Below are 22394 nucleotides of genomic sequence, written 5' to 3' on the forward strand. Positions count from 1 at the left end.
AGCAAGACAGAGGAGGGAGCTGGCAAGACAGTAAACACCCGGGGGCAGCAGAGGAAACCACTGCATCGCCCTCGACTAGGGCTGCACAAAATACTTCACTGGGCTGCATGCGGCCCTCGGGCCGCAGGTTGGACACCCCTGGTGTAAATACTGTATTCCATAACTGTACATGTAACTTTTTGGAATGCTCCGACATGCCTATGCCCCCTTCTGGCATACATGCTATGAGAGCTAGGCGCCCTGCCTTTAGACTAGTTTACAGCCAGAGGCATGTGCAAATTTTAATGGGTGCCAAGTAACCTCAATAATTGATTATTAGCATCCAATTATTGATGGTTAACAGCTCATTAACCAATTAATTTGCGCATGCATCTTGGCAGTGTATCCAAATTTGGGCCCCATATAGAGAATCTGGGGGGGGGGGGGGGTGAATGTTTCTCCAAGTACCTTCCAGGATCACATGAGTAGCTGAATTGTTGCACTTACAAATATCAAAAAGCCTCCCAGCTCAACAAAATCTTTCATATATATTACTGCTACTATGCATCATTTCTATAGCGCCGCTAGACGTACACAGTACTGTACTTTAAAACATTCAAAAGACAGTCCCTTCTCAGTAGAGCTTATAATCTAATCAAACAGGACAAGTAGGGGGTTAGGGAATTTCTCAGGCATGGGGGATAGGAGTTCAAAGCAACCTTGAAAAAAATTACAAGATTAGCAAGTTAGTGATCAAAATCCAAAAGTAGATTTATTAGATATTTCAACCATATTAGAGATATCCGATAAAGAAGTTGCTAAACCATCTACTTTAGTAGCTTCAGTTGCTCTTCTACCTGATAAATTTTGGATAATGAAGATGTTCTTCCAAAAACAGACACAAAGAATTTTTGGGTTTAAAAACTCAGATTTTCCCAGATGTTTTGCGTGTGACTCAAAAGACAAAAGACAAGTTTTGCTTATAGGGGGTACCTTTTATTTAAGATACCCTTGTAAATGTGTAGATAAATTTTAATTTCTTTGAAATACATATTTTTTTAACCTTCACACAACTGTATTTCTGTCCTTAAAGCGTCTCGAAGGGGTTTGAAGTTTTTAAACTCTTAGAAATTAGATTCTGGTTCATATGTTGAAACTTGGGGCTTCTTTTACGAAACTGCGATAGAAGTTTCTAGTGCGGAGAGCTGGGCTGAATGGCCCACGCTGCTCCCGATGCTCATTGAGTTCCTATGAGCATCTGGAGCAGCGCGGGCCATTCAGCGCAGCTCCCTGCACTAGAAACTGCTATCGCAGTTTCGTAAAAGAGGGGATTAGTTTTCCTAAGCTTATTGTATCTTTGTTTTTCTTTATTCTAGTAATCAAGAATTTCAATCATTATGTGGACTTGAGATGGATTAGCTTATCTATTTTCTTTTTTTATTTATATAGATTATGTATTATTCATTTCTTAGCTAATTCCTTCTTTTCTGTACAAGATTAATTCTTGATATTATATGTTTAAAATTAATAAAAAAAAAAAAAAAAGCAACCTTGAAAAAATGGGCTTTTAGCCTCGATTTGAACATTGACAGGGACGGAGCTTGATGTACTGACTCAGACAGTCTGTTCCAGGCATATTGGTGCAACAAGAGAGAAGGAACGTAGTCTGGAGTTGACAGTAGAGGAGAAGGGTACACATAAGAAACTTGCCTGATGAATGGAGTTCCGGGAGAGGCGTATAGGGAGGGTAAAAGAGGAGAGAAATTGAGGAGCTGCAGAGTGAATGCACTTGTAAGTCAATAAGAGGAGTTTGAACTGTATGCAGAAATGGATAGGGAGCCAACAAAGTGACTTGAAGAGAGGGGTGATGTGAGCATAGCGGCTGTGGCAGAATATGTCGTACAGGAGAATTTTGAACAGATTGAAGGGGAGAGAGATGGTTACATGGAAAATGTGTGAGAAGACCACAATGATTATGAATAAATCATTTAAATAACCAAATAGTGCTCACATCAAATTGAAGAGGCTGCCACGGTCTAAAAGTTCACAGGCTTTCTTAAGTACATATTTGAAAACCTCACATTGAAGCATGTTAAAAGTTCAAATATTAGGGTTCCTTTTACTAAGGAGCACTAATTAATGGATTTACCCCCTCCCCCCTTTTTTCATAACCGCGCAAGAGGTTTTTAGCACTGGCCAACGTGCTGAGTGCTCTGCGCTGCTTTGACCGTCATAGAGTTCCTAAGAGTGTTGGAGCAGCGCAGAGCATTCAGAGTGCCGGGCGGCGCTAAAAAACCTCTTGTGTGGTTTTGTAAAAAGGGGGGTTATTGCACGCTAACAATTAGCATGTGCTGAATGCTATGAAGCCTATAGGAATAAAATGGGCTTCTTAGCATTAGTGCATACTACACATTAGCATGCGCTAAATCTGTTAGTGCACTTTAGTAAAAGGAGTACAGTGGTCTCAAACTCAAACCCTTTGCAGGGCCACATTTTAGATTTGCCAGTACTTGGAGGGCTGCAGAAAAACTAGTTAATGTCTTATTAAAGAAATTACAATTTTGCATGAGGTAAAACTCTTTATAGTTTATAAATCTTCCTCCCCCCCAAAGGCCTGCATGTTCCCCCCCCTTCTTTGCAGTGTCCTTCAGCTTCCCCCCTGGCCTCCCGGTCTTAGTTTCAGTTAATTACCACAGCCTGCAGAGAGGATCGCCGGTGCTGTGGCGTTCCTTGCAGGCTGCCATCAGCCTCCGCAGCACGTTCCTTCTGCTGCGGTCCTGCCCCTCCTCTTACATCAGGGGCAGGATTGTAGCAGAGGGAACGTGCTGCTGAGGACGACAGCAGCTTGCAAGGATCGCTAGAGCACCGGCAATCCTTTCTGCAGGCTGCGGTAATTAACTGTAGGTAAGAACGAGAGGCCAGAGGGGAAGCCGGAGGATGCTGCATAGAGCGGGCAGCACTAGTACAAACTGTAGGCCGCACAATAGTACCTGGCGGGCCGCATGTGGCCCCCAGGCCATGAGTTTGAGACCACTGCCTTAGTGCAAAGATTATATCATGTGGAGATTAATGGTGGTGATCTTTTTTGGACTGTGGCAGACTCCTAACTTCCCCCCCTCCCTCTTTTTACAAAACATAGTGCAGTTTTTAATGCTGGCCGTGGCAGTAACTGCTCTGACGCTCGTGGAATTCCTATCAGCGCCAGAGGTGTTACCACCACGACTGATGCTAAAAACTGCGCTACGGTTTTGTAAAAAAGGGGGTGGGGTTTATATGAGCATTATTTGGTTACTTTAATTACATTTTCTGATTTATTCTTAAACATTGTAAAGATATATGAAAGATTTTGTTGGGCCATGAGGCTTTTTGAAATTGGATCATTTCACTGCCTTCCACTGCTTATGTGGATCATGCCTACAAGCATTGCATAGTATTTAAAATTACATACAGGACAGCACAGATATATTGATCAATGTAGGTTACTACATTATATAATGAGCTTCTTTAGAGGACATTTAACAAGTCTAAAAAAAACCCATGGAGATCAACACGAACATGGTAGCAAAGGGAACATGTTATGGTAACTATAAACTTCAACAGCATTTTGCAAAGGTAGCAATATGATAATTTAGTGCAGCCATTTCTGCAGAAAGTAGGAGGCAGCCTCACAGATTTTAGAAGGTGTCCCTTAGGATGATTTGTGTTTTCTCAACACCAATGTTTATCACATCGTTCATACATCTCTTTGACGTCTAGTCTATTCTTCAAAATCTCTGTGGAAAATGGTCTGGAATCAGGCATTAGATTGGTAAAGAGGCTGCGGATCTGGAAAAGTTTAGAGAAATTTAAGAAACTGTCTTCAGTGCCTTATTGTCAAACGCTAGCTTGGCAGATCCCACGGCACTGGATACAAATTATGGGCTCCTTTTACAAAGCTGCAGTAGCGGCTGCTGCTGTGGGAATCAATCCGACGCCCATAGGGATTTAATGGGCGTCGGAGCGTTTGTGGCACGTCAGCCACGACTGCTGTTTTGTAAAAGGGGGGTGGGGTATGCTTTTCTGCTATGTTCGTTGCATAAATCTTTATGGGAGCCAGACTTGTAAAAACACTTGTACATTATTATTTCAGTAATCCATGAGTTCTATTTTTCAGAACTTCCCTTATGTATTTTATAAGATGCATGCACACATGTGATCAATTTCCTTTTGATTTAGGAAACTTAGGTGCTAGCAGCTGAACCCTACCTTCCCCCCCAATCTCCTCTGAAGTTGAGGAGCTGAGGAGGGGTAAAGGTAGCTGGGGGAGGGGGGTTGGGAGGGAATCAGCGATCTCTTTTGAGGACTACTACAGCTCCTCTAGGGCCTGATTTGCTGTTGTTTCCAATTCACGGCCAAGGGAGAAGACAACCTAGGAAAGCAAGCCCTTAATGCACACCTGCAGGTTGCTGGCAAAAATACATAGCCAGCCACCCCCTTTCTCCCACTTCATCATTGCCTAGTTTTGCTATTTCCCCACACCTCTTTATTAACCAGTCTCACATTGCCTATGTCTCCCCAAACTGTCTACACCCACTGTCATGCTTGCTCTCCTCCATACGGTGTTGTCCCCTAGGCTCTCTCTCCCTCCCCCCCCCCACATTTTTTTGCAACTAGTCTCCCTCCTTCTTTAAAATCAGCTACCTCAGCCTCTTTCAGCCATTCCTTCTTTAAAATCAGCTATTCCCTGCTTACTCTTAGCATTCAGCAAGTCAATGAGTTGTACCTCCCCCCACCCCCATCCAGTCAGTCTTCACCAGTTTTAAGGGATTGGGTGGTATAAGGTTGAATTTCCTTAGGAACACTCCGTCACCAAACCAAAGCCTACTTTAGAATAGAGATGTAAGCTTGTCTGACCAGGAGGATGAGGCTGAAGCAGAAAGCAGGAAGTTAAAAGCCTTTTGGCAGAACAGAACTGAGAAGCCCTGAGCAAGGATCTTCTCAGGGTATTCTGACTTTGCTAAAGTATTCGAGGGGAGTTCTAGGGAAGAAAAGTGGCCCTAGCTCAGATATTTCCACCCTGTATTATGAGAAGCCTCAGGAACAGGGGTCTCCAAACTTTTTGCCACGAGGGCCACATTAGGTACTTCAGCACTTTTCAGCGGACCGTAGTAAAAAAAAAAAAAAGATAACTCTAGATATATGAGTTTTATTGAAAGCAGAAAATTTAATAAACTAATTACAGAGTACGTGAGATTAAATTATCGTATATTAATGACGACGAATACTCCGGAGAGGACAGTGTTAAATAAATAAATCTTCCCTTTGGAAATCTGGGCTGCAATGGACAGGTTTGTTGGTATACGTGTACCTATGCTCTCCGGCTGTATCCATTAAGCTTATCCATTGAAAGCATGTGCTGGCATAATCCTCAAGATCATTCAGAAACTATTACTGCTATCATACAGAGGGTCGAGTCGGTCCAAAGGATGGCCACCAGAATGGTCTCAGGGCTTAAAGGTCTCTCGTACGAAGCAAGACTAAACAATTTGCAGCTCTACACTCTCGAGGAACGCAGGGAGAGGGGAGACATGATTGAGACGTTTAAATACGTCACCGGACGTATAGAAGTGGAAGATAACATTTTCCTTCTCAGAGGCCCCTCAACCACAAGGGGGCACCCGCTCAAACTCAAGGGCGGAAAATTTCACGGCGACACCAGGAAGTATTTCTTCACGGAGCGAGTGATTGATCAATGGAACAAACTTCCAGTACAGGTAATCGAGGCCAGCAGCGTGCCAGATTTTAAGAATAAATGGGACGCCCATGTGGGATCCCTAAGTGGGTCAGGGTAAAACATTGTATAATATTAAGGGGAGGGTCTATAGAGTGGGCAGACTTGATGGGCCTTGGCCCTTTTCTGCCGTCATCTTTCTATGTTTCTATGTTTCTATACCCACAGTTAGACTCTGCACTTGGAGAGGTGAAATAATGGGGCAGGGGGGTTGTCACTGCTAGCAGGGGCCACAAGTATATGTTTGCTTAAGGTACCATTACCTGCTTAAGTGCTGCTAAATATTCGCAGATGACAGCTCAGTGGGGTTTAACTAGGCAGGACCCTGTCCCACCTGGTTAACCCTTTCAGGACCATAAGGTTCGTAGGCCAATTTTTGTGGTTTTGATGACATTTTTATGGTAAAAAGGGCTTGCAGATGCCAAAAAATTGATTTTTTTTGTGAAATATCATTATTTTTTTTTAAAAAAATCACACTTCTGGCTTATGGACAGTGTGGCAAGTGAATCTTCTCGTCAATCTGGCAACGACGCTAATGAATGAATGTCGGAACCAGTTTGTTTACATAAAGGCAGTATCATATGGAATCCGTACATATCAAATTTAGAACTGTAGACTATCCCAATCAAAATTTATAGGATTTTAAAGTTATGGGACAAATATGTCCCTTGGTCCTGAAAGGGCTACAGGTTTTTTTGAATATTGGGCCCTATATGTTGCATAGCATCTGTGTACAGGTATACCGTTTAGACGTGCAAATGCTATGCAGCTGCTTTAAACGATCCCCTTACTGTCACCAGGCAACAGATGCACAAATTAAGGCTCATATTCTGCACTGAGGAGGTAGAGGCTCTAGGGAAATAACAGAAAACCACAGACAGAAGATTGTTGCAGTGATGATTAATGAAAAATCTACAGAGATAGCATTTTTTCCATAAGTTTGTCTTGTTGAAAATGTAATATTTTCTGAATGTGACTAAAGATGGACAGCTGGAAAACTTTAATTTACAGTATGTTGTTTCCCTTGTTATTTACGGCAAAAAAATGCTGCTCATTCAACTAGACCTCACCGCAGCATTTGACCTGGTAGATCATAACATCTTACTACAACACTGCAGGCAATAGGAATCACAGGCAGAGTCTACAACTGGTTTGAAGGATTCCTCCGCTCAAGGAAATACAGAGTCAAAACAAATAAAGAACAATCTGAAACCTGGAACAACCCCTGCAGAGTCCATCAAGGCTCGCCACTATCCCCAACACTCTTCAACCTCTACATAGTCACACTCGGCACATACTTAGACAAATTAGACATAACCTCATACAGCTACGCAGATGATATCACCATCATCTTGCCTTTCGACCAATCCATCAATGACACAACAATCAAAATACATACAACACTAGAAACAATATCACAATGGATGAGAGACCACAAACTAAAGTTGAACCAAGGCAAAACCAAATTCCTACTTCTAGAAAAAAACAAAACACCCTCCATAACAAACCTAGAATTAAACTCTATCCTATACCCCCGACAACCCAACCTAAAACTGCTGGGAATAATAATAGGCAAGGGCTGCACCATGCAATTTGAAATCAGCAAAACAGTCCAGAAGGCATTCGCAGCCATGTACAACCTAAGAAAAATCAGAAAATACTTCAACAAAGAACAATTCAGGCTCATGGTCCAAGGGCTAATCCTGGATCTCCTGGACAACTGTAACAGTCTATACCTGTCATGCCCTGCCTATATCTCAAAACAATTACAAACAATGCAAAACACAGCTCTAAGATTGATATACTCATTGAAAAAATACGATCACATTACAATACAAGCACGCATACAATATAAATTCTTTGCACCCTATTCAGAGCCCTAAACACCTTATCAGAAATAACACTTCAAGACCAAGAACACAGGCTCTCTTCACCCATCCCCCAGCAGAAGACATACAAAGCAAAAAACTATATGACGAACTACTAGCCACCAGAGCAGCAAAAGTAGACTGCCACCTCTCCAAGCTACTGACCAAGACGACCAACTACAAAACATTCAGGAAAAAAATTGAAAACTATACTTTAGTTTATTAGGATTTTATATACCACCTATCAAGGTTATCTAAGCGGTTTTTTACAATCAGGTACTCAAGCATTTTCCCTCTCTGTCCCGGTGGGCTCACAATCTATCTAACGTACCTGGGGCTATGGAGGATTAAGTGACTTGCCCAGGGTCACAAGGAGCAGCGCGGGGTTTGAACCCACAACCCCAGGGTGCTGAGGCTGTAGCTCCAACCACTGCGCCACCCACTTTTCAAAAAATTTGTCAAATGAGCTTATCAAAATCCTCCCCCCAAAACCATTGCTCAGGCTAGTCTTCAATTCGTGTAAGCTCACTCTATCTATCTACTTTGTAAGCTCCCTGGGAATGCCCAGGCCAACTCTTTTTATAAACCGTCTTGAACAGAAAGGTATTGGCGGGATAGAAAACACTAATGTAATGTAATGCAAGAAACACAACAATAAATCTGCCTCCACATTTAGGACAGCTTTTGTGGAGGAACAGCCTTGCTTTGCTCTACTTCCACCCTGGCACTATCTTATAATGCCTCAGCAGTTAGATTTTCAGTAGCACTATCTAGATAGTGCCACTGAAAATCCATGGATAGGAGACTTAAGCTCCTTTAATGAAGGTTCACTTAAGAATTTACCCCCTGTTTTACTATGGTGCTCTATGCGTTTTAGCTCGCTAACCGCATGCGTTAGCGTTTAGCACATGGTTATTGCGCTCTAATATTTAGCACAAATTAGTAAAAGGAGCCCTTAATGGGGTAGGTCATTGGTCTCCAACCTTTTTTCCTGCAAAGGGCCACAGAGCAAATACAAGAAAGTTCTGAGGGCCACCAAATGATTTCAAGCTAACATATACTACTAATTTTGCAAACCGCCTTGATCTGATTGTTCAGACTAGTATTAAACATTAAGAATTAATATTAATATTGATTGTACAAAACTTCAAGAATATATTTTAAAAACTCACTCTATTTTGAATTGTCAACAGTAGAAAATTCCATAAACGAGACACCTGAATAACACGCTTACGAGATTGCTTGCAATTACTATATCAAGTGGGCAAGATGGGAATTAACACATTTACAGGATTTAACAAGCATTTCAGCCTACTGTTTGAGGGCCACAATGGAGGACTTCGGGGGGGGGGGGGGGGGCACGTGTTGGAGATCACTGGGGTAGATTCTGTAAAGACTGCACAAACATAGGTGCCCAGAAACTAGGGGCGCCTTTTACAAATGTGCGCTAGTGTTTTTAGCGCTACCCGAAAAACCACCTGCTCAAGAGGAGGCGGTAGTAGGTAGCACGCGTGGCATTTTAGCGTGCGCTATTCCGCGCGTTAAGGCCCTAACGCACCTTTGTAAAGGGAGCCCTAAGTGCTCAGTACTAATTATATAACAATTATAAATGTAATTGTTATTATATAATAGTGAATAAATCTGCATATATGAGTGCACATTTGGGCACCCCCCCCTTATGCCAGCTCAAAGGCTGGTGTAAACATGGCAGATGTGTGCATACGTGCATGAATTCCACAAACTGCACATGCCAATCCTGGGCACAGCCCTGACCCACCCAATTCAAGCTCCTTTGCAGATATAATAATAATAATAATAATAACAACAGTTTATATACCACAGGACCGTGAAGTTCTATGTGGTTTACAATGAATTAGAAAGATTCTGAACCCTTGAAGGCGCACGCAGTTTAAAGAGTAGCAATTAAGGGCAATTGATCGTGCAATTTTTGCCAGTTAACTCCAATTATAAGCCAGTAATTGTCTATTAAGTCCAATTAACAGGAATGATTATATTAAATTTGCATGCACAACTGCCGTTATTCCATTACAGAATGTAATGTAAATTTAGGGGCTAGGTGCCAATTTGCATGTGCTGTGTTATGGAATCCTGGGAATATATTTAGCAGCAAATTTCTTTGAATACTGGGCCCCTAGAGACGGAAATGTATCATTAATAGGAACAATGAATTTCAATTCTTCATTTTAGGTGAACGAAATTCATGAAGCAATTAGTGAATTAAAAAATGTTGAGAGGACTATTTACTAACACCTAACGTACAATAATGCCATTATTACTTGCTATAAAATAATCTAAACGATCCTGCTTTACAAACAAAACTCTAAATAGAACTACGAGGGGGTGCTGAAAAGTTCTCAGCCCAACCGATCTGAGTGATATTTTGCCATTTTGTCTGAAAAGAGTGTTATCTTGTTTCATTAGGTGCCAATTTTTGAGAGTTTTTTTCCTTCCCTTTCCTATTGTTTTTAACCTTAATTGTTTTTCCTCATATTAATTAGATTGTATTTCTTTCCTTGCCTTTCCTTTTGTCTTATTATGTTTGTATAAGTTGGTTTTTATTATGTTTAGTAGATTTAGTCCCTTTGTTAGTTGTGTTTGTTTCCCCTAGTTCTGTAATTTTTATCGATTTGTACATCGCTTAGAATTTGGAATAGGCGATTAATCAAATTTTATAATAAACTTGAAACTTAAACTTGAATTTGCAGACATGAAATTCTGTGTTTTTGACATTGTTTAAGATCATTGATTGAACCATATCCACGTCATTCTCTTCTTGGTTAGTCGTAAATGAATAAATGCCCACTTTCATAAGATTAATTCAATCTACTTGTCTCAGACCATTGGAGTCTTCAAGCCACTTTCAGCTAACTAAAGCATCAGGCTGACATCTTCTTCATCAACCCAATGAGATTTTATTTCAAGTTTAAATATGTTTTTATGGTAAACAGCAGCTCCAGAGGAATTTTTTCCTTTAAATTTTATACTTTTGTACTAAATGGCTAGAAGCAGGAACCTGACATAAAGTCATGTTTCATCAACATGGCTGCATCAAGGGAGTCATTTTCTACATACAGTATTTCAAATTCAAATTATTAGTAAATGGGCCTTTAAAGATCCTTGGACCAGATGATTTTGGTGCTAAATTTGATTATTGAAGTGAGGATTTCCCCTCTCAAAGATTTATTTGATAAGGCATACTTTGATCAATCAATTGTCCTAATGTAATGAAGATAAAGATCCCAAACAGCCTCCCTTTTTCTCATATCATATAATCTCCCTTTTTAACATGGCGTGTTATTCTGTACAAAAATTATTGCCAGTCTGCTTAAACAACTTATATCTCTATTTGTAATGTTAATATTTCTGTAAACTAGATATTCAGTAGTGAATATTAGGAAGCTGGTATCAACTATAAATTCTATAAAATTAGGGAAAATCTTTGGTATCTCAGGAAAGCTGGTGCTCACAAGTCAAAGTTAGTAATTTTTCTTTGCTAGTGGGTTTTTTAAAAAAAAAAAATGCTAATGCCTGGCTATGACTAGAAATTATTATTATTATTTTTTTTAAATATCTTTATTCATTTCAAAGCCAAAAATAAGTGCAACAATATTATACAATCATATTACACTATAATAGTACCTAAATTCAATCAAAATTGTAATCCATAACAAATACATATATCACACCCCCATTTTCATATTCAAAAATTGCACTCAAATTTAAAAATTAAAAATATTTTCCAACCTCCCCCCCTCCCACCCACCTACCCTGGACATGCATGATCAAGGGGCAAAATCAACAATCACTCTTTGTAAAATTTTGTCACTGGCTCCCAAATATCCAGAAACTTCTTATAATGCCCCTGTTGTATAGCCATAATACATTCCATTTTAAAGACGTGACACAGATACTAGAAATTCTTGACTCTGAGTGAGCACTGCAGGTTCTGATTTACAGTCATATAGATCTTTAAAACGTGTCTAAATGTGCAGGAGCTTATGAAACCACTTGAAATCATTGGTTTCTTTATTTAATGTATATTTTCAAATCCTGAGATTCAGGATAATTATATTTTTGGCTTATTACACCAGCTATTTATATAACGTTTCAAGGGACACAATGCAGGCACTGACCCAGCAGCCCACATTTCAGTTCCTTGCAAACAAGTTGATTTCCTCCCCAGCTGCAAACCTCAGTCACTTAGGAGCCCTTTTAATAAGCTGTGTTAGGTGCAAATGTGCACCTAACACAGCTTAAAATGGTGTTCTGTGGGACATACTCAAGCATCCTGTGGTAACTGCCAAATATGTATACACTAACTGAGTGGATGTAGTATAATTGACAATTGATTTGATGCCTTGCTGAGATCTCTAATAAATTTGGTTGCCCTCTGTTTTCTGTGGCAAGTCCATCATCTTGCCCCACTTTCTGTCTTGATTATCTTCCTGGTGGCATTCAGCAAGTGCTCTTTTTCTCCCTCTGTTTTCACTCACTAATGGCAACATGGGAAGTGATATAAGGAAAGAGTAGAAAACACTCTAAATAATAAATAAATAAATAAATAATCTTCTCTCTTCTGGAGAGCGGAAGGTAACGGAACTCAAAAGCAACACACTCAGAAAAATAAGTGGCGACAAAAGATCTCAGTTAAAGCCCCGAAAGGACTAAGGAACGCTCAGGTGCAATTACACACAAGCGCAAACATAGTAATCGATTCCATAACAGTCATGGATCATAAAAAAACTCCACCTGGCTTTAGGGGTGGATGCGACCTTTTTTTTTTAATTTCCTTGCAAATGCCTTAGCTCATATGCAAGTGATAAATACGTCTTCTCGGACCCAGTCCAGTTGGAAAGTTTTCTTAAAAGATAAATCTGTACAGATAGTATCTTAGGTTTTCATTTTGGTTTTTCTTGCTAGGGAGGATAATTGAGGACATGTAAAGAATTATGCCACACGTTGCCTGCCAAGAAGTTAAAAAATTTTTATTTACTAAGGGCTCCTTTTACAAAGCCACGCTAGTGGGGTTAACGCGCGTGACTTTTCATCATACGCTAACCCCTGCGCCGGCCAAAAACTACCACCTGCTCAAGAGGAGGCGGTAGCGGCTAGTGCGTCTGGTGGTTTAGCGCACACTATTATGCGCGTTAAACCGCTAGCACGCCTTTGTAAAAGGAGCCCTAAATTTGATCTGCTAAAGGTTAGGTACTTGCGGCCAGATAATGTGGGCTAGATTGTTGAATTATTTGTTTTCCTTAGATTGTTTCATTGAGCATTTTTTACGATGATGGCTATAATTGATATTCTTTTATGTTTGTTATATAATTTGTAACAAATTAATAAAGTAAAAAATAAAAACCTCCACCTATTAAAAATGGTATTTCATGAGTTCCTCCTTCCCAATAACCAGGAATTGCAGAGTTTATAAATGTCCAAGGTCCCACATGTACAGCAGTCACAAAAACAGCCACTTATCTGTACTGCAATTCTAGTGCTTATTCCCCTGAAGATGCGTCTTGCGAAACGGGGTTCTCCCTTAGGGATTTGAAGCTTGGCTGATGTGATTTACAGCTTAAGGAGGAGCAGCACAGATAAGTGGCTGTTTTTGTGACTGGTCTCTGAGGGCCCTGTGAGGGCTTGGAAAAGGCATTTGGAAATGGGACACGCCTTTCTTTGAACTTTTAGGAACAGATGCAACTTTCTTATGTCAGTGATGTTCAGAGCTACCATATGATAAAAGATAAACCAACAAGATAGGTGTTTTAGTTACTGATAATCGCAGAATTTCGTGTTTCATCTTGTTGTGTGAGAGCGCATCCCTTATCATTTAGCTTGATATCAAAATTTGCTACAAGAGTTTTGATTGGCATATGGTGCTGTTTTTACCCAATTGTGGCACATATATGTAATAAGGGAATTAGTTTGCCTCTTAGCACCGAAATATTGTATTTCTGGCATTCTGTTTGCTGACAAAGGGCCCCAAAGCACATAATTAAAGCATGACGCTGACCTTTAGTCACCTTTTATTCGGTCACTGTTTCCAGGTGGAAATGTTGGGGGACATTCCAGTTACTATAATGTTGGTTCCAAATTTTTCACGTCAGCCCACAAGGGGGGTCTCAAAACCACACCAAAAGCATCTTTCCCAAACCCAAGATAGAAGCATGAGAAGCATTCAGTGAACGGTGCCAAAATCTGGCTGTGCACACATCCCTTTCCACTATTGTTTAGATTCTATAATCAATTATATTCTGCATTATAAACTTTTTCAATGCATGATATTCCAGTAAAGTCCTAAGAACATAAGATTTGCTGCTGCTGGGTCAGACCAGTGGTCCATCGTGCCCAGCAGTCCGCTCACGCGGCGGCCCTTAGGTCAAAGACCAGTGCCCTATTTGAGTCTAGCCTTATTAGCATGCGTTCTGTTCCAGTAATAACTTATCCAACCTTGTCTTGAATCCCTGAAGGGTGCTCTCCCATATAACAACCTCCAGAAGAGTGTTCCATATTTCTACCACTCTCTGGGTGAAGAACTTCCTTACGTTTGTACGGAATCTTTTCCCTTCTAACTTTAGCGAGTGCCCTTGACTGTCCCTTATTCTATTACACTTGATAAGAAATACTGCTACTTATTTTCCCGCCAAATAGCTGCTTAGTGTAAATGGGATAACAAATATAGAACACACAGAAAAGGGACAAAAACCCTACGTAAAATCAAATACCAAAAGAACAAGTGGGGAGTGGGACAGACTGCGTCAACCGTGGTTAGACAATCTTTATTTATCCAAATTCACTTACAAATAAAATTCAGCCTCCAAAGGGAGGCCTGCCTCAGGGGTTTAATATGTTGGTCTTCCCACTGATTGTCACTGCAAATGCTGGAAATACACTGTCAAATTCGGGAGTACGCACAGTTCAGGGCAGCCAAAATAAGGCAATCAAAATAAGCAAAGCTCTTGGAAAAGCCGCAAAAATGAATCTTGTCGGGTCTTTTGGACTTAGGACCTGCTTCCCCTGTTAATCCACTTGAGAAAACAAAAATACGGGTATAGAATAAGGGATCTGTCTTGACCTGAGGAACACTGAGATGTCCTGTCTGTCTGTCCAAATTAGATTGTAAGCTCTTCTGAGCAGGGATCGCTTATTGAATGTGAAATATATAGCGCTGTGTATGCTTTTCAGCACTATAGAAATGATAAATAATAGTGGTAGTTTTAGCCCCAGTGTTAGCTTATCAATGTAGTCAGTCCAATAAAAAAAAGAATCACTTAATATTCCTTTAAAATACATTTTTTTTTCATGTTACTAGGAGTACAGTGCCAGGCATATTTTCTTGCATAGATTTTGTTGAGCAGGGAAAAAAGTGCTCTCATAGACTTGATACAGCACTTCAGGAAAGGCAGAAGCAGGTTTTGGTTGAAATTAGGGCTGCATTTTGATTAAAAAATTGTGTGTGATTAATTGTGCAATTAAAAGTATGTTATTTATTATTTCCCAGTACAGCAATGGAGGGTTAAGTGACTTGCCCAGAGTTACAAGTGTGTGTGTGTGTGTGGGGGGGGGGGGGGGGGGAAATCATACTTTTTAATAGTAATTGCAAATTTTAATTGATGCATCTATAAAAAAATTTAAAGAATAAAAAGTAATGGGAAGATAAGAAATACAAAATAATTTGTAATTTTTTAATGTGTAAAGGATCTACAAGAAAGCATGCAGAATAGCTATAAACAGCCTACTTCAGAAAAGCCAGCCTAATTGAAACGGAAAATAAAAACTTTACACCCATATTCAGGGCTAGTTCTCTCCAGTTTCTGAGAGAGGTCGCCTTCCTTTTTTATTCTCACTTATAAGCACCTTACCCTGAAATAATGTTATTTTTCCTAATAATAACATAATTGTTACACAACTTACCTGTAACAAAGAGCTTTGTGCCAGAACCAAAAACTTTAAAATAGAAACCAAATGTATCACACTGTCTGAGCCCCTTACAAAAAAACCCCACTAGTTGTCCTACAGAGCCAGGGGAACCATAATTTAAACATACTTTGTCTCTTGTTTGAAACTACCCCATTAAAACTTTCTTATAACTTTTGGCGAGGGATTGAGGGAAGGTGGCACTTTTCTAGAGAAAATGCTTATCACGCAAATTACTATAAGATCTGTGATTACTATGTATGACCAGCACTTGGAGAGAGAAAGGTGCCTAGGAAGCCTATATTCTGCAACTCAAAAATATTTTAAAACAGAACAAGAGCAAATTAACATTTATCATCCTAAATTTAAGCATCAATATATGTATTACCCTGACAGTTTATTGACATTTTAATTTGAAAATTTCCCTCTTAAGGAAAGATTATTTTATAAAACGGTTTCTCCACGATCTTACTAGTAAAATCTAAAGACACGAGACCCAGTTGTCAGTGTATCACTGCAAAATTATATTTCACATTCAAATCCTAGTTTTAAACAGCCCACTAAAGATCAAATAGTCATTTTATTATTAATAACGTTATTAGAATTCAAGATCCGTAAACTTTATAAGATGATGACAAAAAAACAAAAAAGGAAAGTGCATCATTTAATCGGTTTGGGATTGCTAAGTAGTATGTCTAGCAGCTAGGTAGGTACTTACACATAAGCCCCTACTATCAAAGACTCCATTGGCTGCCCCTAGAGGCGCGAATCCTGTTTAAGTTCTCTTGTCTGTGTTATAAATCAATATTTGGTGTGGCCCCCAATTACCTAATTTCCCATTTTAATCTGGCAAGTTCTTTTAGGCCCACATGAAGAATACATCTGTTCACTTTTCCGACAATAAAAGCCTGCCACTACAAAAGATTCTTGGACAGAACTCTTGCCTTCCAGGCAGGTAAATGGAACGATTGGCTTAGTAACGTTTTCGCGCTCTCTTCATCCTACTTCAATTTTAGAAAACTGATAAAAACGAGTTTGTTTAATCGATTTGTTAACTAAGAATCTACTCAGCACTGCTTATTCAATCCATTAACCCTAAGAACTTTATAGCTTTCTATTCTTTTATTATGTAAGATTGTATTGCTGACTTTGATTGTAACCTCTTCGCTGATTGTCCAGCGCCTCTTACTGTAAACCGCCTCAAACTTCTATGGCTTTGGTGGTATATAAGAATAAAAATTATTATTATTATTACTATTTACAAGGAGCTTGGTCCCACCTCCAAATATCTCTCACAGTACTACAGAAACTCTAATTCTGTATCACCCACAGCCTTGTCTTGCCTTATTGACTCTAGTGGTCCAAGCAATGACAAAACGGAGTACTATGAAGAAATAACCCAAAGGGGTTAAATACAAGCGCATATTCAGCTTGCTGTGCACTTATCTTGGCATCAAAACTTGGAACAGCCTTCCAACTGACATTTAGGCAGAACTGTACTACCTAAGACTCTTCCAAAACATAAACTCTGTTGACGATTAGCATCAAGTACCACCTATGCACTAATGGGAAGGGGTAAAACACAGACCTCGTGGACCTCACAGATCTTAACTGCACGTCCTTAAAAATCTGAGGTCCGTGCTACTTTTAGGGCTCCTTTTACGAAGCCGCGTTAGCGGTCTAATGCGTGTAATAGTGTGTGCTAATTTGCCGGCCGCGCTAGCCGCTACCGCCTCCTCAAGAGTAGGCAGTAGTTTTTTGGCTAGTGCGGGGGTTAGCGAGCGCTAGAAAGGTACGTGAGATAAAGCCGCTAACGCAGCTTCATAAAAGGAACCCTTAGTCTCAGCATCGGTTATGGCTCTGACAGACCTCTAGGACACTTTAGCTCTGACGGATCCTAATGCTTTCCCCTCCCTATGCTGAGACTAAAAGTAGCAAAACTTCTGCATTTTTGTTGTCTCAATTGTAACTCATGAACAAATGTAAATCTCTAAAATTGTACGTCCCTAGGCATAGGGCAACTCAGAAAGGAGAAGCTGCTGAAAAGTTTACAGCCCAACCCAACCAAGAAGAGAATGATGTGGAGCCTTGAAACTTACAAGTTATTCCACACTTTTCTTGACACTTTTCCTTCCCTTTCATATCATTGAAATGAAAAATGTCAAGACAAGTGTGAACTTTCAAGGCTCCAACTCTTTCTCTCCATGGTTGGGTTGGGATGAGAACTTTTCAGCGGCCCCGCGATTAGACATTAGCAATTCTTCTAAAAGTTTGTAGATGCATTTCAGCAAAGAGTCCTTATTTTCCAAACAACCTCTTAAAAAATGCTATTGGCATGTAGTCTAAACTAAACTAAACTAAACCTTGGGTTTGTATACCGCACCATCTCCATAGTTGTGGAGCTCGGCACGGTTTACAGGAATTGTAATGAGAAAGGAACTCCAAGGAAGGGCTAGAAGAGATCAGAGGAGAGAAGAATGTTAGAGGGCTGGGAAGTCAGAAGAGGGGGGAGTGTTAGGTTTTAGAGAAAAGCCAGGTAGTCAACACTGCTTTTCATGAAATAAGGGGAAAGCCTTAGAGAAATAGAGCGAAATAGTATTTTGTGCACTGCTAGAGATGAAATGCAAGGAACAGAGGAGCTGTAAACTTCAATGTTTATTTTTATTTACTTATTTTTTGTTTTTATTAAAAAGAGAAAGAGCACTAGGGTTATTCTGTTGCTAATTATTAACCCTGTTATTGCTAGTAATATAGGCGAAGATTTGATTATAATTTAAGAGCTTACTTGTTACCACGAGTTTGGTTCCAGTCCCGAAGTATTTCACGCCTGTCCCACAGCGTTGGGGTCTTTTACAAAAACTAGTATCGGGGAATTAAAGAGATACCGCATCCCCCCCAAGCCAGATCAACGCTCTGGCACTCAAAAATATTGGACTCATAAACACAACAAATGATGCAAAATCTTAGAGGGCTTTCCTGTAGAATCTTTTGTAAATCATTTCATCGCAACTTTAAATTATGGATTATTTACTTTGTGCATCTACAGATAACATAAACATAGTAGATGATGGCAGATAAAGACCCGAATGGTCCATCCAGTCTGCCCAACCTGATTCAATTTAAATTTTTTAAATTTTTTTATTCTTAGCTATTTCTGGGCAAGAATCCAAAGCTCTACCCAGTACTGTGCTTGGGTTCCTACTGCCAAAATCTCCGTTAAAACCTACTCCAGCCCATCTACACCCTCCCGGCCATTGAAGCCCTCCCCAGCCCATCCTCCACCAAATGGCCATACACAGACACAGACCAAATGGCCATATAGATGAAAGCTTAGGCTCATCGTCAAATATTTTCTGCTATGGTATGATGCCTTAGAATAATCAGCACAAGATACTACCCCATTTTTATTGCTTTTGTGCTTATTTAAGAGTCTTTGGTCGTATGGGTAGCCAAGGACAGATAATCTGGAACTATTAGAAACTGGCAAATTTCTACAATAACAACTCAATAAAAGCTGCTAGCCCCTAAAACGGAAGAAAATTGATTTTAGTAAGTGGAACAAAAAGTCTTTTCATTTTTTTTCAATTTTCCTAAAATTAACCATTTGCAAAATATATGAACTTCAGTTATCAAGGCTTCCCCCACTTCAGGTTTGTAGCTAAGGAGAAATTTAAAAAGGTCGTATTGCTCTTGTGTGACCAGACTATGAGAACCACAAAATGAGACAAAAATAAGTTATGTTGAATTGATCTTTATTCACTGATGAAGCTTTTCAAATATAAACATATGCAGCAATATATTTTGGGCTCCTTTTATGAAGCCGCGTTAGTGGCTTTATTGCATGCACCTTTTTAGCTTGCGCTAACCCCCGCGCTAGCCAAAAAAACTACCGCCTGCTCAAGAGGAGGCGGTGGTGGCTAGCGTGGCCAGCAAATTAGCGTGCGCTATTACGCGCATTAAACCGCTAACGTGGCTCCAAGGGCTTTGCTGTGTTGTGCAATCTCCAATCAGTGATTTTTAATCTTTTTTGAGTCAGGGACCCCTTTAAGAATGAAAGTTATGGACCCCCTTCCCCAGAAATATTCACATCCAACACAACTTTGCATGCAATGAATATAATGCACTTTATTTATCAAGATTTGATTGTCTCATACATATATGACACACACAAAGTAGTATTAAATTTTAAACAATCTGAAAAAAAACCCCATTTCTTTTTTATGCAAAATGTAATAGCCACTCATTATAATTATGAAATGCAAATTAAAACAGATCTACTACGTTTTCTACTCTCGCCTTATATGCGAGAAACATCAACAATACCGGGCTGTATAGTGAATATAAATGTTAATTTTTATCTGACCTTCATGGACCCCCTGAAACCCATTCAAGGATCCCTGGTTAATCACTGCTATAGGATTGCTCTGCTTGCAATTGGTAGGATTGCCAGCAGACTTGTAGTTCTCTATGCTAAAATCAGCCAGTTTCCCTCAGCTGAGGGCTACCTTTATATTTATCTATTTATGAACAGCTCCATTCACAATGGACACCAATCTAAATGACGTAAGTACAATGAAGTGGTCCAAAACTGAACTACAATAGCTTTTTAAACTCTACATCAGCTTCATAAAAGAAATGCTAGTGGATACGAGGGAGTGCTGAAAAGTTCTCAGCCCAACCAAGACTAGAACGATGCGGATATGGTTCCATCAATGATCTGAAACAATGTCGAAAAACATAGAATTTCGTTTCTGCAAATTCGCACTCAACAAAATAAGATAACATTCTTTTCAGCTACAGTGGCACAATAATGCTCAGAATTTAGGAAGTTGGTTGGACTGAGAACTTTCCAGCACCCCCTCCTATTTTAGCTGGCAAAATACCTTTAAATCTAACTTAAAACCAGGTACAAATGAGTCCTCCCATGGCCATGTTAGAATAGGATTTCCTAAGAAGTTCAAATTGCCTCAATTTATGTTTGTCCTGGACCTTCAACAGACAATGGAGGCCATTTTAGAAGCATTGCATGGCACATCCACATGTACATTGGATATACGTATAGTGATTTCAAAATGCCACTATTTACACGTGTCAGAATGCACAGATTTAAAGGGCAGAAGATTTGGGTGGCTCAAAAAACATATCTAAATGAGATGGCATGCATCATTTCAAAAATTAATTGAATGCGCATTTAAAATCATGTGGCAGAACAAACGCTAAACACTCAAAATGGCGAGGCAGAGAAGCAATGTTTGTTGTGAAAGAATTGTCAATAGGGATAAATGAGGACAGTCGTATCAGATATTCAGTTTAATCTGTTATTATTAGCTACTTGGTACAGAGAGAGCTCACACGATCGCATGCCAGTGCTTTGTAGATGGAGGTGCTGAAAAGTTCTCGGCCCAACCAACCAACTTCCTAAATTCTGAGCATTATTTTGCCGCTGTAGCTGAAAAGAGTGTTATCTTACCCCCCCCTTTTTAAAAAAAAACACAAAAGCGTGTTTTAGCGCAGTCTGGAACGCTGAATGCTCTGTACTGCTCCCGACATTCATAGAGTTCCTATGAGCATGGGGAACAGCACAGAGCAAGCTAAAAACCACTTCGGCAGTTTTGTAAAAAAAAAAAAAAAAAAAAAGGGGGGGGGGATTTATTTTGTTAAGTGCCAGTCTGCAGAAATGAAACTTCTATGGGGGTTTTTTTTTTTAACATTGTTTCAGATCATCGATTGCACCTTAATCCCATTTGCCACCGTCTTCTCCCCTTTCCCACTCTCCCCCCTCCTCAATTGATCTCACGCTCGCGATCGCGTACCAACCCTACCTTCTGTCTTACCACTACCCCTGCTAAATCTCAGTTATAGTTTTCCCCTCGCCCCCCCCTCTTCATTGCTTGTAAATTTTTTGTCACAATTCTGTAATTTTGTAGTTTTGTCAGTTCTGTAATTTTGTTACAATTCTGTAAATTTGTAATTTTGTCAAAATATTGTAAATCCGTGTATCACCGCGGACCGTAATTAATGAATGTGAACCGCCTAGAACTTTTTGGGTATGGCGGTATACAAGAATAAAATTATTATTATTATTATTATTATTATATCCACTCCTCTTCTCGGTTGGGCTGAGAACTTTTCAGCACCTCCTCAAATACTTTCCTGACAGTTTTCCTGACAATCTAGTGTTTTATGGACACACATTTTAATGTTGCCGCTTTGCGCGCAGCTGAATTGGTGCTCATATTCACCCCTAGATGCACTAAAACACAGGGCTCGATTCACTAAAGTCAGCGATCGTCGCTGATCCTGTTTTCACAGGTTTAGTGATGATCGCTGCTGACTGACCCGATTCACTAAGCGGCCCAACAATTGTTTTTCCCCTCGATCGCCCATTTTCCAATCCGGCCATGCAAATTAGTAAAACCCCATGCACCTCCACCTCACAGAACCTGAGCATAAAGCATTGGGGACACTTTAATCAAGAAAATAGCTTCCAGGACCCTAAGAGTTTGGAGGGTTTTGTGTACTACTATAATATATCAGGTTTTTAGAAAATGCATTCTTCTGGTACTAGTTCTCATTGTGCTTTAAAAAATTCCTCACTAAAGTATTGCTCTTAATAATTTAAACTATGCTTATTTCCCCTAAATGAAACCTGTAACTGAGAAAGTTGTAAATGCCAATATTTGATTTTATTGTAGACAAAAGCAGAAGAATCCATTTAACTCCCTTAGTCAGTTCTGGAAGAAAACAGTAGTGCAGTTTATTTGGGATAATATCAAGAAGAAAGTTACTTACTGGACACCAATAGTTTTGTTCCTTTTCCAAAACGCTTAATCCATACCGAG

At 39.8% G+C, this 22394-nt stretch overlaps 1 protein-coding gene across 1 annotated transcript in view; it reads right to left on the bottom strand.

The window, feature by feature from the left end:
* Positions 1-16303, bottom strand: part of LOC117355554 (T-cell receptor gamma chain C region C10.5) — a 30627-nt gene extending 14324 nt beyond the window's left edge. The window contains exon 1 of the mRNA XM_033934269.1: positions 16271-16303. Coding sequence (XP_033790160.1) covers positions 16271-16274 — 4 coding nt within the window. The 5' untranslated portion in view covers positions 16275-16303. The remainder of the gene's footprint in view (positions 1-16270) is intronic.
* Between the last annotated feature and the right edge of the window lie 6091 nt (positions 16304-22394).

The sequence above is a fragment of the Geotrypetes seraphini genome, chromosome 2, assembly GCF_902459505.1.
Source record: "Geotrypetes seraphini chromosome 2, aGeoSer1.1, whole genome shotgun sequence".
Lineage (NCBI taxonomy): Eukaryota > Metazoa > Chordata > Amphibia > Gymnophiona > Dermophiidae > Geotrypetes > Geotrypetes seraphini.